The 20,519-nt window shown below is 44.3% G+C and overlaps 1 protein-coding gene across 21 annotated transcripts in view; it reads left to right on the forward strand.

Moving 5' to 3' along the window:
• Kalrn (kalirin RhoGEF kinase) overlaps positions 1-20,519 on the forward strand; it is a 636,773-nt gene that overhangs the window by 196,496 nt on the left and 419,758 nt on the right. For all 21 annotated transcript variants that reach the window (XM_058583507.1, XM_058583505.1, XM_058583504.1 and 18 more), the window contains exons 4-5: positions 11,607-11,799; positions 15,334-15,846. In XM_058583507.1, coding sequence (XP_058439490.1) covers positions 11,607-11,799; positions 15,334-15,846 — 706 coding nt within the window. The remainder of the gene's footprint in view (positions 1-11,606; positions 11,800-15,333; positions 15,847-20,519) is intronic.

The following is a 20,519-nucleotide window of genomic DNA, read 5'->3' on the forward strand; positions in this document are numbered from 1 at the left end:
GCATTGGTGGATGTTTGTGCATGTGCCTGTGTACACTGCAAGCAGAGGGCTCGGGCTTTCAAGAGGGTGATGACTATTTAAGGAGAAACAGGAAGAAGGGAGCAGAGGAAGCCTATGCAGGCTATCCTGAGGGCAACTTCCTGGAGGGTTCCACCTGCCTCCCCAGAAATCGGAGCCTAGCTGAAGGGCCAGGAGGAGGGGGTGGATCTGCTAGAGGGCAGGGAGAGGTGTGGATGGGGCAAGAGGAGAGGCATTGGAGATGGATGCAGAGATCTACTGCGTGATTTTAGGGGTTTGGATCTCACTTTATGACTACTCCTGGGAATGCTGGCTAGAACCGTGTTCTCATTTAACACTTCACCATGCCTTGGGGGGTGGGGAGAAATGGCTACATCCCTGCTTTGTAACAGAGGGTTTTTGTTTGTTTTAACAGCCTCATTTGGGTATCATTGGGTAGCCAATTTTAAAGAGGTAGAAAACACCAACCTTTCTCATCTGGTCTCTGCTTAGGTTTTCCTGGGTATCTGACCAGGGCAACAGTTGGGTTTGCTTCTGGCAAACTCAAAGGTAGGAACTGGCCAGGGTTAGTTCCTAGCCCTGGAAATGGGCAAACAAATGTCCAAGCTCTAGCTCTTTAATGGTACCTAACCATGGCTGTATGTTAAAATCACCAGGGGGAACTTTAAACAACTATTGAGGCCAACCCCAGGCCTTCTAATCACAATCTCCCCACTTCACAGAGGAGGAATTGGGGTTTGGATAGAGGGGTAAACATTCCCTTGTACTGCCCCACCTCCCACTCTGGCCCTGACATCTCAAGTCAGAAGAGAGGAGGCAATGAAAAAAAAATAATGGGTTGTTAAAAGAGTAGAAACTCCAAGGAGGCTGCTTCCAAGGTGTTCTTTTTACCACTTGTGATTATACCGGTTAGAAAGCTCAAAACAGGTGCTAATGTGTCCTTAACACTTTTCTTCAACACCTGCTGGTTTCTGGTTGCTTAAGAAAGTGGGTGTGGTCTGGTGGGGCAATCAGCAGAGAGCTGCCAACACCATTAGAACAGCAATGCAGAGCCCAAAGCAGGTTAAGGTGGATCAGGAGATCCTATAGAAGAGGTTCTCCATGCACTTGGGAACGGTATAAGAATTCCAAAACAAATGGAGTCAGGGGAATCATTTTTTTCCTCAGAATTCCAGGGACCTTTTTTATTTATTTTTTGTCCTGGGGATTGAACCCAGCGGCACTTAACCACTGAGCCACATCCCAACACTGTTTTATTGTATTTTATTTAGAGGCAGGGTCTTGCTAAATCGCTTCGGTTCTTGCTAATTTGCTGAGGCTGGCTTGAACTCACGATCCTCCTGCCTCAGCCTCCTGAGCCACTGGGATTACAGACATACTCCTCCTGGCTCCAGGGACCATTCTTTCTCCTCAAATTCTGACCTGAGAATTCAGCTTATGAAAAGATTTAAAGAAGTACAGGTACAGTACAGCTAGAACAAAAAGCAAAGTGATAAAAACACTTGTTTGAAGTTATTTATTTTTTCTTCTTTTCCTGGTCAGTGCTGGTTATGAACAGTCTCCTAGTGGTAAAGTCTGCCTAAGGGACTAGAGGTGTGGCTCAGTAATAGAGCACTTGCCCCACATGCAGGATACCCAGTACTGAAAAACTAAAATAAAACCCAGGAGCCATGGGTAAGACTTTTTCAGATCTCCCCCAATATTGTCCTGCACTGTTGGTCTAGCCTGTACCTCTAGGACTAGAACAACACAGTGGCATGGCCTATGCTGTCCTTATTTAATGGGGAGTCCTTAACTTGCCTTGTCCCTCCTCTCTGACACTTGGTCCTCAATGACCAGACTAGCCTTCTACTCCAGTGTTAAATTTGTCCCCATCCCTGGACAATTTATTGAATAGGTCTGATTTGAAGGTTCAGTCTGCTCCATCCTAGTCTAAGGGGCCTTCCTGGGCTCCCACACTGGGCTTCTGACACCCCCAGTCCAACATTCTGCAAACCTCAGCTAGCACCAAGTGAAGTAGCCCCCAGCAGTGCACATTAAGGAGGTAAGCAGAAATCCTTGTCTGTTCAATTGATCTGCTGGAGCGGGACATGTCGTGGATCTTTGCTCCTACACCTACCATCGGGATGGATCCATATTATATTTATTACAGCATCTGTTTCTAGTGAGAATCTGCTAGACATTCATAGAAATGGCAAATCTCAGGTTGCATCACAGGAGCTGGGACAAAAAGGGTCAGGCCATGTCTCTGCTGCCCAAGCTCAGTGGAAACCATTAGGATGGTGCTCATTCCTGAAGTGGGGTGCTAGTACTCGCCCAGGATATACTGGGCTGCCAAGCCAGATTACTGGATGCCTGCTTCTTCAAGGAGGGTTTTTTCCTATCAGTTCTAGAGTGTTCATTGCCTAATTAAAAGCCTGGAGAAAAGCAGCGGAAACTTGAATGTCTGGCCCAGATGTCCAAGACACCCAGCAAATGCTAAACAGGTTTCTTCCTTCCTCTGGACTTACTGCCCTTGGCTGAAACGTGGGGTTGGGAAAGACTAGCAAGCATAAGCACTAAGGTTCCTCCAAGCTCAAATGTTCTCTGCCTTTGTGTGACAAGATGGCATGGTACTCTCACACACAGATCCTGGAGTAAACAGACCTAGATTCAAATCCTGATTTTTCTTCTTTTATATGACTAAGAATGTTATTTAACCTCATGAACCTCAGTTTTCTTAACTATAGGGTGGGATAACCATAACTCTACCTGTGAAGGATGAATAAGATATTGCATATAAAATGCTTACCATACATAAAGCCCCAGGTGCTCAGTACAAGTTAGCTTTTATCATTAACATATGAATATGTCCCATTTTTTCATATAAAGAACTTCTCCAAGTTTCAGTGGTTTGGCTCTCAGTTGATATCTTTCTAACTTTAGGTTTGTGAGGTCTTGGAGATTTAGAGTTCTGGCCCACCTGAAGCTGTTGGTCTCCTGCTTTCTGACTGAACATCACTATTTCTGCCTCCTCCCTAGCCAAGGAGTAGCCAGGACACTGTCTGTCTTTCACTACAGGGCCTTTGCATAGGCTGTTGCTCTGCCTGAGGCTTCTGGTGTTCTCTTAGTTAGTTTCTTCACATAGTTTAGGTGTCTGCTTAAATGTCAGCTTCTCCTGTAGCCTATCCTGACCACCCGACAAGTTCCTAAGATATCATAACTTACATTTATCTTTATCTAGCTACTATCTTGTGTCCATCTCTCTTTTCAGAATGTAACCTTCATGTTTGTCTTGCCCACATTTATATCCCCAGGGCCTAGTAGTGGGACAGCCCAAAAGTCAATGCTCAATAAATATTTGTTGGATGAATAAAGTAATGGATAATATGGTGCATTTGTGTTACACCATATTATTTACTAGGTACCTTCGCAACTAGGTTCTCCTTTGGAAACTACATAAAGTCTCTGTAGGGATAGAGATTGAATAGCTAGAACCTGGCTGTAGTTTCTTCCCTGATCAGGTAAAACACAGGGTTATGGTGATGCATAGGCAGAGCCCTTAGCCCAGTGTAGGATGAGTGGGCAGAAGGGAGTGAATCTTTAGGAGAGGACTTCTTGGAAGAAGAGGCTTATGAGTTGAGCTTTAGAATATAGTTAATATTATCTAGGCAAAGATGGGGTTCAGTGGGCAAGCACAAAGGTCTAAAGGCATGAGAGGGCAAAGTCCCTCTCAAAGTTTAGTTTAGCATGAATAATATGTTGCCTGTTTTAGATAGAGGAGTTCAGAGAAGATAGGGAAGATCAGAGATGAAGAAAAGGTAGTTATTAGGATCCAGTCTTTTGGTCAGACACTGGGAGTATCCAGGGTGGCTCACTAAAGTGGCCAGGATAGAATCCAGGGAGATAGTTTGAGCTTTGCTTGGCAGGGACCTGGGAAGGATTCCAGGGGCAGGGACTGGGAGGGGAACTAGAGGAAGTGGCACTTGGCTCCCTGAAACCAGACTGTATCAAGGACAAAGCCCTGGCCTGGGGTTGTCACTAATGGGTTCTCAGCCTTCCTGTCCAAGACCCAGAGTGACCTGTGGCTTGAGGCACTGGTGCCCTAGTCACTACTCTCCCAGCTGATGCAATTGAGTCTTCGAGTGTGTGAAACAGGGCTGGGATAGTAATGGCAGCCAAGACAGAAGTCAAATGCCAAAACCAACAAGTTGTGGAAGTGTGTGAGCAAGCAGGGACTGGGTTGCAGAGTGGAGGGTTTAAGCCTCTTTCAAAGACACAAGAAAGCATGACAACAACAGCAGCTGCCTCTTATAATGCCACCTGGGGATGTGTTTCACTGGTGGGCTGCTAAACTGTGATCTCTGGCATGGGAGGCCACCACGAATAAAAAGGGTCAGTTGTCTCAGGCCTGTTCATTAGTTCCTCACCCACTTACCCACTGAGGCCCTGCGCAGCTGGATTCATCAGACCTGGGGCCAGTCCCCACAGAGTTCACAGCAGCCCATTTGGTCAAGAGATGAATATAGGGGTAACATACGTGGACAGACCTAAGACACCCCTAGACACACCCAGGATTTGCCCAGAAGTTTGAGATGAAGCTGTCAGACAGACATACTGAGCAGAAATCAGTGATTTCATGGCCATTTAGCAGTGGAGAGGGAACCCTGGGAATGCATCTTCATGCAGCATCTGATTGAGTCCAATAAGCCACACTGGGAGAGCATCTGCCACACCCTTAGGGGAAAGCCTCCCCTGACCAAGTGAGGAGGAGCTCAGTCTATGCAAAAAGAACCACAGATATTGACTCCCAGGGCAGAAATCTCCCCAACCCCAGGCTTGCAATAAATGATTCCATTCTCCAGTAAATGAGAATATGAGGCTATGGAGGGAGAAACTCACTCACATTTTCCACAGGCTCCTGGATAGTGTGCTTATTGGGTTCATCTTGCAAATATTCTAACTTGTTTCATTGTTGTGCTGTCTGATATGGTTGTACATGACCTGCTGTTTATCAATGCGTATCCTAGCATCTGATTTAAGCAAAACGAGGATTATTAATCTCTCACAAACACACCTAAGAGATGAAGTGTCTGAATGATGGGGGAGACTCCTGGGCCTCATCTCAAAACAATTTTTCATCAGAATATTTGGAAGTTGCCCCCAAATCAGCATTTTAAAATAAGCATCCTAGGTGATAATGAAAGTCACTAAAATTTGAGAAACATCCACATAAAGTGGTGAAAATGCTTTTTTCAAGATAGTACATGCTTGCTGAGCAAAAGCAGTCCCGGTGACATTTAATGAACAAAAGCGTAAATGGTCTAGAATTGAGTACAAGAAACAGCTGATCAATCATCCGGTCATTCAGAATATACATTTATGACTGCCGGGCTCCAGAGCCCTAGAGAGTCTATGAAACAGTTCTCGGCTCAGTTCGAAGGAACTGTGATTTATCACTCAGGGTGAGAAGCTGACCAAGGGGGCCCAGAGGACCAAGCCCCAGCTGGGAAGCAGTGGGGCAGGGTGAGGGCGGGTGGAGGGAGCCATGGCTGCCCTCTGTCCCCCTCTCAGGGACAGGTGGGCAAGGGAGACACTCACTTCTCTTTCTCCTTTGAGGCAGACGTGAAGGCCTGCTGCTCCACACGCCACTTTCCTGTGCTCCCATCCCCACCATGCGCAGTGCAAAATTCTGCCCCTGAAAATTTGGCTTATAAGTATCTTTTAAAAGGTCAATCACTTAAAGGGCAAAGGAGGGCCACCTGTTAGTTATGTTCCAGTATAAATTGGTTTCCTAAAACTGCCCCATCTGAGTGAGGAGAGAGGCGGGCTGGGGATGGGAGCCCTGCAAGGCTCAGGTAGCCCTGGAGCACCTGCAGACCACATGGCTTCTGGAGTCGGGGAAAGGGGGTCAGGGGCTGTCAGTGCACCAGAAGCAGTCTCTACTGACTTTGATTTCTTTTTCATTGTCCCAGAGATCAACTAGCATGACTGCTTCTCTGCTTCAACATTAATTCCATCTCCGCTTCCCACTAAAACTGCCCTGACACCCAGGACCAGGACCTCTCAGGTGCCAGGTGCAGTGGTTCTGCTCTCATAATGACCTCCCCCTCCACTGCGGCTCCTCCTAGAAAAGCTCTCCTCCCTTGTTTCGTGGATTTCACTCCCACCCTGGTTCTCTCTAACCTCTGTGTTTTGTCCTCAGGCTCATCTCCTTTCTTCTCTCTTCTCTTAAACATTGATATTCCTGCCAGTTCTGTCCTTGACTCAGAAGATGGTTCTTTTCCTCTGCTTTATTTCTGTCAGGTGATCTCACCCACTTCTGGGCACATCAGCTTGCGCCTGTTCATGGATTTATTCATTCCTCAAATATCAGGCACTGTGCAACTCCAAAATCAGAATGTGCAGCCCAGGTTTCTCTTGTCATCTCTAGATCATATATCAAATTGCCTTCAGAATTTCACCTATGTTCAAAATAGATCCTTTATATTAGTATTTATAACATACAATAAAAATAACTATCCTAGGCTGTGTGCATGTGTGTTTTTTTTTTTTTTTGGGGGGGGACAGCAGATGATTTATTAAAGGCGTGCTTTCCAGGAGAAATTTGTAGAGAGTAAGAGAAGCAAAATGGGGAAGAAGATGGACCAAGCAAGGATGTGGCCTCAGAGAGTCTTGCTGTAGCTTCACTGGGGACCTGGGCAGACTCTGAGCATACATCACACTTCAGAGTCTCTCTGCCATGAGGAAGTGGGGTCAGGCTTCATGACACCTGTATAAGAGAGGCACTCTCAGCCCTGGGGTAGGGTGGTAAATGCCTGGCTCTCTGCTGAAGAAATAGTGCCATCAGCCAAAGGCAGGTTTCAGAGAGAGTGGCAGGTATAAGCTGACAGGTACAATATGCAAGGAGCTAGAGAATGAAATGGTCAATAAAGGGACCCTGGGAGGGATATCAGCAGCAGCTAAGACTGGTGTACCAAAGACTGTGTGGCACCATTTGGGTGCTTTCTGTATATTAACAAACTTAACCTTAAAGGCAGCCACTTAAGGCAGTTACAACTCTTATTCACATTTTACAGTGAGGGAATTGAGGCCCATAGAGATTAAAAGTAATGTGCATAAGGGATTTGCCACAAGTGAATGGTGGAGCTGGGTTCAGATGGAGGGAGTTTGGTTCTAGTATCCACACCCTGAACTGCTGCCTCTACCTCCTCAGTGGGTTGAGTCTTCCTGCGCATCAGGCACCATATGGCACTGGGAATCCAGCAGTAAAATGAACACAAAAATCCCTGCCCTCATTGAGGTTACTTCCTGGTAAGGAAAGATGAACAACAAATGAATAAAATATATTATCCAGATGGTAATAAGTGCTAAGGAGATGATAAATTAGGGGAGAAGGGGGAAGGGAGTACCAAATGACGGTAACAGTTTTAATCAGGGAGGACTTCACTGAGCAGTCATTTTAGCAAGAACTCAAAGGAGAAAGTTTCTCTGCTTCTATTCTCACCACTCTTTTGGGTTGATCCAATCAACTCTCCTGCTCAGCTGCAGGGTGTTCTTTCCATGGTACCTGATTGTGTTTCTTACCTGGTGGCACAACCTTTAGGGGTTCCTCATTGCCTTTAGGAAAATCCAGCACTCCCACCTTGGCATACAAGTGGGTCCTGATTTGAAGCCTGCTGCCCCTCTAAGCCTTTTCTCTTGCAAGACCTGATTTAATATTGTGGTGCTTGGAACAAGAGAACAAAAGGAAGCCCATATACCTTTTCTCTGAATATTTAAAATTAATGTAGCAAGCTAACAAACTGTTAAATAAAACATGCTCTGTCCTTCTACCTTGAAAAATCTATCCTTGTAGCAACCTATGAGGCCATCTTCAATTTAGACTTGTTGGATTCCTCTGAGTCCCATGCCAAAGCGTAGCAGCACAGGGGGATCAGCCCCAGCTTGCACTCCATCTGCCTTCTCTGCCTACTCCCCAGTCTATCCTACATGGCAGGACCTCATGCCTGCATGTGGACACTCCAGCTCACACGTCTTTCTAGTTATGTACTTGCAAATAGTCCATTGCCACCCTTATGCCTAGGGGTACATCTACTGGTGGTGCTAGTTGCCCTTGGGGATTGGATCCTGGAAAGAGGTGTTCATGAACCCAGGAAGTAGGCTAAGGGCCCTTTGGGCTGAGAATTTTAGAATTTCAGGTTCTAAAAGCCTGGTTTAGAAGGGGAAATGGGGAAGATGTGTAGCATAGATCTCCATGGCCTCAGCACGGTGTGTGCAGAGAAAGGCCAGAGCCCCAAACAGGGCTAGCACCAAGAGCAGCATGTGTCATTCTCTGCTTCTTATTCATGTGCCTGAACCAATGTGAGATGCTTGAACTTTCTTCATCTTCTTTTGTTTCTTTGGTTTTGTGATTTTGCACTGATTGCAGAATGGAGGTCATTCCCCAGGACTTCCTTTGCCCTAGCTTCTTTCATCTCTTGTGAGCTCCCTCAACTAATCTCCTCATTGCTGACCCCCAGTGCCTGTCTCCAAACACTACAGCCACATGCAGTGTTTGTGTGGTGGGTATGGGTGATAAAGGGACCTGAGCATGGGTTTAAGTCTGCTGTGCTTGGCCACTTCCTAGTCATATGACTTTAAGTGAATGTTGTGCTTCAGTTTCATTTTTCTCTAATGGAGACAATCATTCCTAACTTATAAGGTTACTGTGAGGATTAAATTAAATAATATATGGTATCACCCATAGTCCCTGGCATAGAGTAAGCAAGTGGTAAAGTTGTCTCCCCTCCCTCATCTATTTCTCTTTCCTGAAACCAGACACACCAAAAGCACCTGGGGAGATTCGGCTGTTTCCCCAGAAAGAAGCTAATTGGATTAGTTCTCAGCATTCAGGCTCTAGGCCTCTTTCTCCCTTGCCTGAGTTAGTGTGAACTTTCTGGAGAATGTTAGTACCTTGTTTCTATTTTCAGTTGTCAGAAATGGTTAGTTAATAGTGTGTAACCTGCTACTGACAACCACATTTAGATGTTAGGATAGGAAGTGACACTGAGTATCCATTTTTGAGGACATAGATTTCTCATCTCATAACAATACGATAACAGATGGAGCCTGAGGAACAGGGCAATGAATAAGACCCTTTCTCTAAAGCTGGCCTGAGTCCACAGTCACCTTGCAGTCCACTTACCTGATGTGAGTGGGTGTGCAACAGAAGTGAGTCAGGAGAAACTAAACTCACTCACTGAGAAGAGCCACGAAACCTCTCTAGAAAAAATGGATAAATGAACCGATTCACAAAAGAAATAATTGTGGGCCAATAAACTATAGCTGGTAATCAAAGACAAATTTAAATAAAATGCAATGTTTTTTCTTAGAAATAGACAAAGATTTTAAAAATTCAGTGACGGTGCTGGTTAGGATATAGTTAAAGGGGTACTTTCAAACATTGCTGGTAGATGAAAGTTGATACATTTTCTTATAAGTCAATAATGATAAGACTGTGTAACAGTTTCAGAGAAGCTTTAGATATGAGAAAAAAGCTGTATGTTACAGTGCAAAGTAAACCACTATGTGGTCTGAATACTGTATTCACAAAAATGATTGAGAGGACATAGGCCAGAGTATTATAAACTCCTACCACAAGCTTCTCTTATGTAGGTTTTTTTAATATTTTAGCTTTATGTAGTTTCAGATATTCCTGTTATAATGGGAGATAAATACTGTAATTTAAGCAAAAGTCACATTGTTTCAGACAACAGGGCAGAGAACATTATGAATGGAAGACCTCGGCCACTTGTGGATTCACTGAGTGTCAGAGAAGGAGAAGAGGCAACTCCTTTCCTTTGGGATGCAGAATTTGGGGAGAAACAGTCTCAGCTTTCCTCTCCACTGGAGAGAATCCCAGCACCTGGGGAACTTCCTAACTGAGAGCTCGAGCGTGTGTGTGTGTGTGTGTGTGTGTGTGAGAGAGAGAGAGAGAGAGAGAGAGAGAGAGAGACATCGACAGTTAAACGAGCTGCAACCTATCCATTTATTTTATAAAATCAAAACATAAACTCTCTTCTATTATTGTTACTGGTTGAGATTTACTAATGAAGGCTGAAAAGAAGTTTTTGTCCCCTTTTGTGGCTTAAATCCTCCAACTATAGTGTTATCCCTAGTGGCTATCCACCACTGTTATGTGGTGGGCACATCTGAGGGACTCGTAATACACACAGCGGTTTAAACAAACATTATCTAGGAAATAGGGAATTAGGTGAAAGACCCCAAGGAAATACTACACTAGTACTTATGTGAAATGTGAATTCACCAAAGTCTACTTGGACTTACAAATTAAATAGGTATGTTAAGTAAACCAAAAATAAGAGAAGGAAAACTCCCTAACTACCAAAACGTAGACTTTCTTCCCAAAGTGAGATATGATAGCTCTTTTGAGCTTCATTTTCTGCTTTCTGTTTTCAGGAGCTTTAGTCAGGGTTTAAGTGTTTAAATAAACTTTGCTACTGGATATGTTACAGAGCAACATCTTGACATACTTAGTCTGCTTCTATCTTGGTTTTAAAGATGGTCCCTGTCACTTCAGCTGGCCTGAATTTTGAGAGTCACATCCCCACCCCAAATCCTAAAACTGCACATTTTCATGCCCAAGTCTTTCAGTAGGGGAACAAGAGACAGAGAAGCAGCTCAGCATCCACCCGTTCCTTCAGCCCCAACCTTGCTCTCTGAGGGGTTGAAATGACTCAGAAATCTGGTTTTGTAAAGTTGACATGTATTTTGAACCACAGGTAATACATCTTAAATAACAGTGATGGCAAATACATGTTATCAGTAGTTTGTGTGCTGTCCCTAATCAATTGGCGGAACCATCCTAGAGCCCTTTATTGAAAAGGATTCTGTGGCCCAGTTTGTCTTCAGCAGTGAAGAGTAGTGGTGTCTTCTACAGATGTGGACACACCGGGAAGAAGAGCATTCCTGCTGAGGATATTCCATCTCAGATTTAAGGGTCAGCAGTGTCTCTGTCTTTAGAGAATTTGAATGCAAATGGAGAAAATATGATTCATCCTAGGAAGGAGAAGGAGACAAATTAAAAGGGAAATAAAATTGAATATGAATATCCAAATGATAGACATCCCAACAAGGAAATGGACTCTAAGGAAGGTTATTATTTGCTAAGTGCAGGCAGAAGGCTGAATGTCAGTGGGATTAGTTTAGAAAGGTTTTTGGAGGCAGTACATTTTGAGCTGGGTCAGAGACCCAGTATGAGGTTGGAATGCTGGTACAGGGTAAGGGGAATGCAGGTTCCCAGGTGCTTTTTGTCTGTGTGCTATTCATTCATTCATTCATTCATTTTTGGTACTGGGGATTGAACCCAGGGGTGCTTTACCACTGTGTTACATCCCCAATCCTTTTAATTTTTTATTGTGAGACAAGGTCTCACTAAGTTGCTGAGAGTCTAAGTTGCTGATGCTGGTCTTGAACTTACCATCCTTCTGCCTCAGCCTCCTGAGTTGTTGAGATTACAGGCCTGCACTTCTGTGCCATGTCTACCTGAGGACTCTAAAGTCTCAGGTGCCCAGAGTGACCATGCCTGACCTCTGACCTTCCCACAGTGAGGACGTGTGCAAACGTGGCTTCACCGTCATCATTGACATGCGGGGCTCCAAGTGGGACCTCATCAAGCCCCTCCTCAAAACGCTACAGGAAGCCTTTCCAGCTGAGATCCATGTGGCCCTCATCATCAAACCCGACAACTTCTGGCAGAAACAGAAGACCAACTTTGGCAGCTCCAAATTCATCTTTGAGGTAAACCTGACTTCTTTTCTACCTCCCGTTCCCTCCGCTCTGCCACTCATTCTTTTCACACTTCTCCTTTTCCAATTACCCTACAATATCCAAGATGTCAAGGGCTGAGAATTCAGGATTCCTTGGCCTCCTTGGCCTTATCAGATGGAGCCTGGCTGGGTAGGAACAAGAGGTTCAAGAGATGGTGCCAAGTGTACAGCATTATAGGACAATCCCATGGTGGTGGCATGACACTGGAATAAAAGCAGAGTTGCAATTTGTGTCAAAAGCTCTTACAAGTTTATGTTCGTTGATCTAGTAATTCTTCCTCTAGGAAAAGATTTTTTTTTTTTAATTTTTTATTGTGGGTTGTTCAAGGAAAAGATTCTTTTTTAAAAAATTTCTTACATATATGACAATAGTAAAAGGCTAAACAAAAAGGTAAAAAAGCTTATTAAAATTAAAACCTAAAATTGTCTACAAAGACATTCATCATAGTATTTTACATGAATAAATATGTACATATACACATATCCACATATGTAATACATTAGTATATGCATGCATATATAGGTTGTAGCCCAACTTAATTTTGGCAATATTAATACACAAATATTATGAAACCGTTAAAATATTAATTAGAAAATATCACAAAATGTTCATGCTATATTGTTTTTAAAAAGGCAGGTTATAAAACACTATGGGCTGTGTAATTTGGAATTTGTTTTCTAACTATGGAGAATACTGAGATGTGTGAAAATGTTTAGCAGTGGTCTATTCTAGGTAGCTGGATAATGGGTGATTTTTATTTTCTTCATTTTTTTAAGGATTATACATTACTTCTATAATCAAATTTTTAAGAATCTCTTGAGAATTATTAATAACAACACATCAGATTAAATTAAAGATTTAAACATCCTTGTTCCAGCCAAATTTGAGCTGTTCCCATTTAAAATGCTGGTTCTCATCTGTAAGGGGATGAAGTATGTACATATGTGCACATGCAGGTTGTAAAGGCATCACTACTTTTACTCTTTCAGCCATTTCCATTCCAGACTGTTGTTCCCAGAAGTGGGAACACCTGTATGTGGAGTGGTGGCCCCAGTTGGCTGCAGTTTGAGCACAATATCCTAACACTTGACTGAGGAAGTTCTCACTCTCTGTAAATAGAAAGAAGTTTGTCTGGGTATAAAAAACAGTTACTACCATAGTCTCCCAGCACCTTACTGAATGCTAGGAGTCCAGTAAGGAAATGCTTTTAATATTTTGGGTTGTTTATACAACCCAAAATTGTTTATACAGAGGTGCTAACAATAAGCTTATGAATTTATAAACTGAAGAGACTGAAAATAATTCTTTTCAGCTGGGTGCACTGGCACATGCCTGTAATCCCCATGGCTCCAGAGGCTGAGGCAGGTGGTTCACAAATTCAAAGCCAGCCTCAGCAAAAGTGAGGCTCTAAGCAACTCAGTGAGACTCTAAATAAAATACAAAATAGGGCTGGGGATGTGGCTCACTGCTCGAGTGCCCCTGATTTCAATCCCCAGTACATGTCCCCCAACCCCGCAAAATATTATTTTCAGGAAGTTTTGAAATTTTTGCTCAGTGTAGCTGCCCTACACCTCCCATCACCTATAACTTCTTCACCCTAAATTCAGCAAACTTGTCTCTGCCTCCTAAAGAAAAGATACAGGACAAGATAGCTCAGGACTTCTCACTCAGGAAAATAATGGTAAATGCTATCTTAGAAACAGCAAAAAATGAATTCCTACCACAGACTGAGGCAACAAGACATACAGGGATGAGAGTACAGCATTGTTCAACAGCAGATACTTAATGAATAACTGGTGAGTATAATCATGGGGATTTCCTGGGAGTGGTAAATTCAAAGGGAAAAGTCCTCTAGAATAGGGTTTCTCAAAGATTAATGAACACAAATCCCCTAGGGATCTTGCTACTTCAAGACCAAGTAGGTCTGGAGCAGGCCCTGAGATTCTGCATTTCTGAAAAGCCCAAGTGATACCAGTGCTGCTGGTCCAAAGGCCATGCTTTGACTAGCCACAATCTAGAGTAGCAGGGTTTGTAATTCTGACTACACATTAGAATCAAGAAGCTTTAAAAAACTACCCTGCCCAAGCTCTAGTCCAATTAAATAAGAATTTCTAGGGGTAAGTTGTTTGTTTCCTCAAACTCCTTCTCAGGGAATTATAATGAGCAGTCAGGTTTGAGAAGCACTATTCCAGAGCAGCCCTCCTTCCTATGGTAGCTCCTTCCTGTGTCTTAGGAGGTAGATAGAGGGAAAAGGAAGAAGAGAAAATGCTCAGAGAATAGCAAGACAGAGACAAACTACTTTCACAGGTTCAAGCCATGATGAAGCCATCAGATCATCATGGTGAATGCCAATGGGCCTGGAGCAGGTACTCCACACCTGTGAATTTACACTGACACACTTAATCCCAACAAGTTCTATGGGGAAAGTAGTACAGGTTGAGTACCCCTTATCTGAAATGCTTGGGACCAGAAGTGCTTCAGATTCCAGAGTTTTTCAGATTTTGGAATATTTGCATAGACTTTACTGTTTGAGCCTCCTTAATCTGAAAATCTGAAATCCAGAATGCTCCAAAATCCATTTCAATTTTGGGTTTCGGATTAGGCTTCTCAACCTGATTTTTTCTCCATTAGAGAGAAGACTGAGGCTCTGGAGGCTTAAATAGCTTGCCTCATCATGTAGTTAGTAAGTATGGGGAACTCCAAACCCAGATATTTCTTTTATAGCCTCTTTGCCAGAGGGCAGCAAAGTCCAAAGCCTTATGGGAAGGAAAAGATATTTACTGATGACTGGGTGGCTACCTGCACTGTGATTTGCTGGGGACACTCTGCTTCCTTGAAACAAACATTCTCCACTCTGTTCTCCAAAAGCTTATAGGAATCGCATAGAAAACTCAGTGCCTGGAACCTGTCCTCTGTTGCCCAGCCCTCGTTTTGTTCACTGTGCCAGTCTGACAGGGAAAGCCTCAAAGCTGACCCCAGCTTGATGCAGGAAAATGGACTATGAAATCTTTGCAAACCAAGTACCAAGTACTGACCCACATTGCTTAACCCAGCCATGATAATGCCCTGGCCGCACAGGCCTGGGTCTTACAGCTATAGAAAACTGAACCCCCACACATGGGGTCAATTTTCCTTCCAGCTTTTGCTTCTGGTATCTGAAGCCCTGATATGGTAGACTCAGGGTGGAGAGGAGGGAAAAGGAAGAGACCAGGATCACAAAGGTAGGCTTTCTTTAGATGTGAATGTAGGCAGGTAGAAAGGCTTATTGAGGCAGTCTGCTGTCAGGTGAAACCACTGACCCTGGTGGATCCTGTGGCTCCTTAAGGGTGGGCCCCACAGTTTCCCACTTGCCTCTTCTAGGCAGGCTGTGGTCATTGTTATGTGGACTTACCTAGTCCTTTCCCCTTGCCTTTCCCTCTTCCTGCCTATTTCTGCCCTGGTCTTCCCTGTTCTCCACATCTTCCCACATCACTGAGACTCCCACTCTGTGTCTGCCTCTTCCAGACGAGCATGGTGTCTGTGGAGGGCCTCACAAAGCTGGTGGACCCCTCCCAGCTCACGGAGGAATTTGATGGCTCCTTGGACTACAACCACGAGGAGTGGATTGAGCTGCGGCTCTCCCTGGAGGAGTTCTTCAACAGCGCGGTCCACCTGCTCTCGCGCCTTGAGGACCTGCAGGAGATGCTTGCCCGGAAGGAGTTCCCCGTGGACGTGGAGGGCTCTCGGCGGCTCATTGACGAGCACACGCAGCTCAAGAAAAAGGTGCTGAAGGCCCCTGTGGAGGAGCTGGACCGGGAAGGGCAGCGGCTGCTGCAGTGCATCCGCTGCAGTGACGGCTTCTCAGGGCGCAACTGTATCCCCGGCAGTGCCGACTTCCAGAGCCTCGTGCCCAAGATCACCAGCCTCCTGGATAAGCTGCACTCCACCCGGCAGCACCTGCACCAGATGTGGCATGTGCGCAAGCTCAAGCTGGACCAGTGCTTCCAGCTACGACTCTTCGAGCAGGATGCAGAGAAGGTAGGAAGGGAGGCCAAGCCCAAGCTGTAGTGCACTGGGGCATAGCTGCTTAGGCAAATTGATGGAGGTTGCCGATCCATCTCTGATTAATGACGGGAGAAATTTTGTTGAAAAGTCTTTTTAAAATGTGCCTATTAGTTTTAGCTGGTGTAAATTTATTTCTATGTTATATTTGGCCATTGATCACTGATTATTCGTAGGGCTTACCCTTGTATAGTACTTATTATGTGCCAGGTGTTGTTCTAAGCACTGTATGTTAATTAATTCCTTTTAATCCTCTCAAAACTCCTAGAGGTAGGTGGATTAACATTATCCCATTTTACAGGTGAAGAAACTGAGAGGTTAATTCCCCAAGCTCTGAAGTACAGTCTGGCTGCAGAGTCCATGCTCTTACCCACTGTTAGACACTGCCCCTCTGCATGCCTGCAATTGATGGTTCAAGCTTGCTGAGCAGCAAAAACAACAATACTAGCAGTGGCCACTGTAACATTAATTAGTGACTATTGTCCTGCAATGTACTTTGCTACTTACAAAGCACGTTCACATGTGGAGTCTTGTTTAATCTCCACAATCCTTCATTCCCTGTGAGGCAGGTGATGCCGTCTTGACACATAGGGAAGCTAACGTTCTTTGATCTTCTGCCTGCAATGGCAGACCTGATGTGCATCCAGTACCCGCTCAGCCCCTAGTTGCCAGCTTCTCTGTCCACACCTCTTCTTTCTGGAGCACTTTCTCAAGTAAGACATCATTTTCCTAACAGTGAATTTTCAAAGCTTTCCCCTTATCAGGAAAAAATAAGATACGAGAAAGTGAAAAAGAAAATGGCATCTAGTGTGTCTTTGCTGAGGACACAAAAATACCTTCTCTTCAAGCTAAAGAGGAAAAAGAAGAGTTTCCTATTGTATACCCTTTAAGAAGAGTAAAACAGGCTCTCTTCTATCAGTTTTCTGGGTGTGACTTATAGTTATTGCACCATCCTGTTCTTAGGAATACCATGGCATCTCTCAGTAACTTATGAATTTTACAAACATTATCTGATGCTTTTGTGTCTTTTAAGAATCCATATTGAAAAATCTCTAGGTATTTTATTTACTTATTTCATCAGTGCTAGGGATGGAACCCAGGGCCTTGTGCCCCGGCAGGTACTCTACCACTGAGCTACATCCCTAACCCCTCTCTAGGTATTTTAAACTGATAAAATCAAGATATAAAACTTTCCATATAATTACAATCCTAACTTATGTATAACAGGAAGAAATCTATGACAATGTTAATAGTCTTGAGATCCATAGAGCATGTTTATAGTTAATTTCTCTGTGTAAATTTTGTGCTTTCTAATCTTATAATTTATGAACACAAGAAAATCAATATATGTAGTTTTTAAAAGAACACAGATCCCTTTCTACAACAGAACTTTTTAACTTCACTTGAACAGTTTTTGGAAGAGACATGTAAAGGAGTTTCCCTGACCTTCCTCGGGGATCCTTGCCCAGTGGCCTGTCCTGCTTGGGTGGGGCAGCTTGGATCGTGGAATCTATGCACACTTACTGAGTGACATGAAGACAGGTCAGGAGCCAGTTGCTGTGAAACCAGAAGCAGGTACTTGACACCTATGGCCAATGCTGGGGAGGTTTGAAATACTTCCTTTTTACTAGAGATCTGTTCTCCTTGGGGTAGGCAAGCTTTGCAGTTTCGCATTGGTGTCTGTTTCAGTGAGCCAGAGACAGGAGGGGAATAGAAGACTTTGGTTTATGTAGAAGTGCTGCTAGATTTGGGGTCCTTCAGAGTATCCCTGAATGTCAAGGACATTTGAAGCCTGCATGGGACAGAGATGATACCAATCTCAGAAACAAAATAAGCAGCATCAGAAGTCCTTGGGTAGGGAGGGCTGCCCTTTTAGAACCATCCTTTAGCCTCAGAAGTCCTTGGGTAGGGAGAGCTTCCCTTCCATTCGACTGAGCAGTCATTGTTCTCAGACATGTATCTTCTTAATTCATGCTCACAAGAATTGTGTAGTACATTATTTTTCCTATTTTACAGATGAAGAAATAGAAACTCAGATGGCATGGTTTTCCCAAACACACACTTCTGATTGAATAGCACCAGTAGTCTGTTTCCAAAGCCCACCCAGGCTCTTATCTAGTAACCCTACTGTCCCTCTGCTCCCAGAACCTGCCTCATGTTACCTGAATACCACTCTTAGCCCTTCAGTCTCCTGATCCATGCCTTGATGATTCTAGAGAAGAGTTCAAATCCCACCTTTAATGCTCACTCTTCAGCAGGGGCTCTGAACCTTGATCAGCCATGAACCTTTTTGTTCTGTTGAAGCTTGTGGATTCCTTCTCAGAATAATATTAGTGAAAATATGGAAAACAATTATTTAAACTGTAGTTATTAAAAATTTTAAAAATAACAGTGACATGTACTACTACTTAATTAACAGGCTAAATAATAGATCTACTTGAAGTCTAATAGCTATAAAAATTTGACATAGTAATAAGCCTAAGTCTATTTCAGGGGAGCCACCCTGATGTGATGTGGAAACATGTGTGTTTCTATTGGTGTCAGGTGTGGTATGGCTAATACTATTGTGGGCTTATGCTGGAAGGGAATACTATATAATTCAGCTAGAAGTTAATGAAAATAAATTTTTCCCCATCTAAGTACACAATTCCTGAATTCTGTCTGTGGACTCCAAGTTTAGAATCCTTGGTCTGGGGTGTGCTCATACCTTATAAAGAAGTGTGTGTGTGCACACATGCGCATGCGCAAGAGTGGGAGGGAGACAGAATATTAAAACCAAAACAGAGGGAGTGGAAAGGATGATGGGAAGAGGGCAGCCCGGGAATATTTTGACATTGAGTCAGTGGTGAAAATGCTGCTCAAGCTTGACCCAGCTGCCACAGAAAATGTGCTGGGTTGGGGCTGGGGAGAAAAGCAGTCCTTTTAAGTTGCTTCCAGATTAATTTAAAATATCTATGCAGAGCTAAGTGCCTCGGCCTTTGACTTATTTGGTGTTTTTGGAAAGGGGTCAGGCGGGTGATGGTTTGGAGTCAGGACTGTGTGCACATCCACATCTAAACAAAGGCTGAGGAAATAGTTACTGCGTGAGCTGCATCTCAGTCTCCTTTTGGTGGGAGGCATGCTGGCTGGTCAGTGAGGCCTCTAACTCCAGATCTGGGAAGCTCTTGGCAACCAGAGGAGTCTAGTGACTGCTCAGCTTCCATTTTTGTGATGGGGGTGGGGCAGAGTCTCTCCTCTGGTTCTGTGGGGTGACAGCTTGTCCCCAGGGCTGGTGCAATGGGCTGGTGCCAACTGAACTTGGAGCATAGAGCCACCTTGGGGCATAGAGCCACTTCTCACCACCTTCCTAACCCCTGTGGCAACCCCCTGCATTTCCAACCTAGAGGAGGTGGAGAGAGAGCCATGTTCTCTCCCAATTGAACATCCAGGGAGAAGGGATTCTATCTCACAGATAAGTCACAAAGCATTCACTTAATAATGGTGAACAGCTTTATGAATTCAAAAAAGTCACTTGGAAAAAGATATGTATACCAGAGTTTCTGTTCCAGGGCAGGTTGTTATTTAATAAAGGGGGTGGACACAAATGCTCGTTTAATTATTACATTTTAAAACAAATTTATTGAGGTCTAGTTGATATAAGCTGCATATATTTAGGGCATACACATTGATGAGCTTGGACATCAGCATACCCCTTGCCTCCAAAACCATCACCACTGTTAAGGTAACAGGCATAGCCACACCTACTCGTTTCTTTTTGCATGAAGCTCATTTATTTGTGCTGTACACCCTGCGCTTTCCTAGACATATTCCCTGTGTTTGGGAGTCCTGAGAGAGGAGGAAACATCACAGCTCAGGAGTGACAGGGAAGCTTTAATGAGCAATCTGTGGGAGTGCTGGGTAATACAGAGATGTTCGAAGTAACGCATGATGTTTTAAAATGAACCACTGCTTCCTCAACCCAGTATCCTCTGGTCTATAACTAATGGGCCTGCCCTCCACTGTGTTCACAGAACACAGGCTGGGTCACTCCTCATTAGCCTGGCACAGATTACAGTTCTGTGCACAGCCATGTCTCACAGCCACAGTGGACACCCACAGGTGCAGTGGATCCCTACAATGAAGGTATCAGTCCTGCAATCAGCCCATTACCAAACAGAAGGGACAGGCCTCTCCCCCGGGAGTGTCCTCTGTGGTAAATGGGGAGTGCTTCAGGTGGACTCACTCTAGATGTGTCTTCAGGAAGCGGGGGCGGGGGGGGCACACTGTGGAGGATCCTCCCTGGTATCCCCTTGTGAGTGCCTTGGGTGTCATCTTAGGATGGTAGAACTGGAGGGGACCTTGAAGTCAAAAAGTCTGCCTCCTACACACTGCAAAATCTCATCTCAGCTTTGTCATCTGATGACAGCCACTGTGACCTCACAATGTCCATCTACATGCTGATGCCAATGAGAAGCATCAGAAAATACTGTCACTGCTGCACTATTGGCCTTCTAATCCAGGTGCAAGGTCCCCCATTTTCCAGTCTGTAGGAAAGTAGCCAAGCTCAGAAGAGCCCCAGTGTATAACTAGACTGAACCGATAGGGAAACCCTTGTCCACTTGGTGTCTGAATAAAGGAGGCTATACTGATGTCCACCAGAAGGCTGCTTT

The sequence above is a fragment of the Marmota monax genome, unplaced genomic scaffold, assembly GCF_021218885.2.
Source record: "Marmota monax isolate L192 unplaced genomic scaffold, Marmota_monax_Labrador192_F-V1.1 WCK01_AAM20220418_F8-fsc00052, whole genome shotgun sequence".
In the NCBI taxonomy this organism is placed as follows: Eukaryota; Metazoa; Chordata; class Mammalia; order Rodentia; family Sciuridae; genus Marmota; species Marmota monax.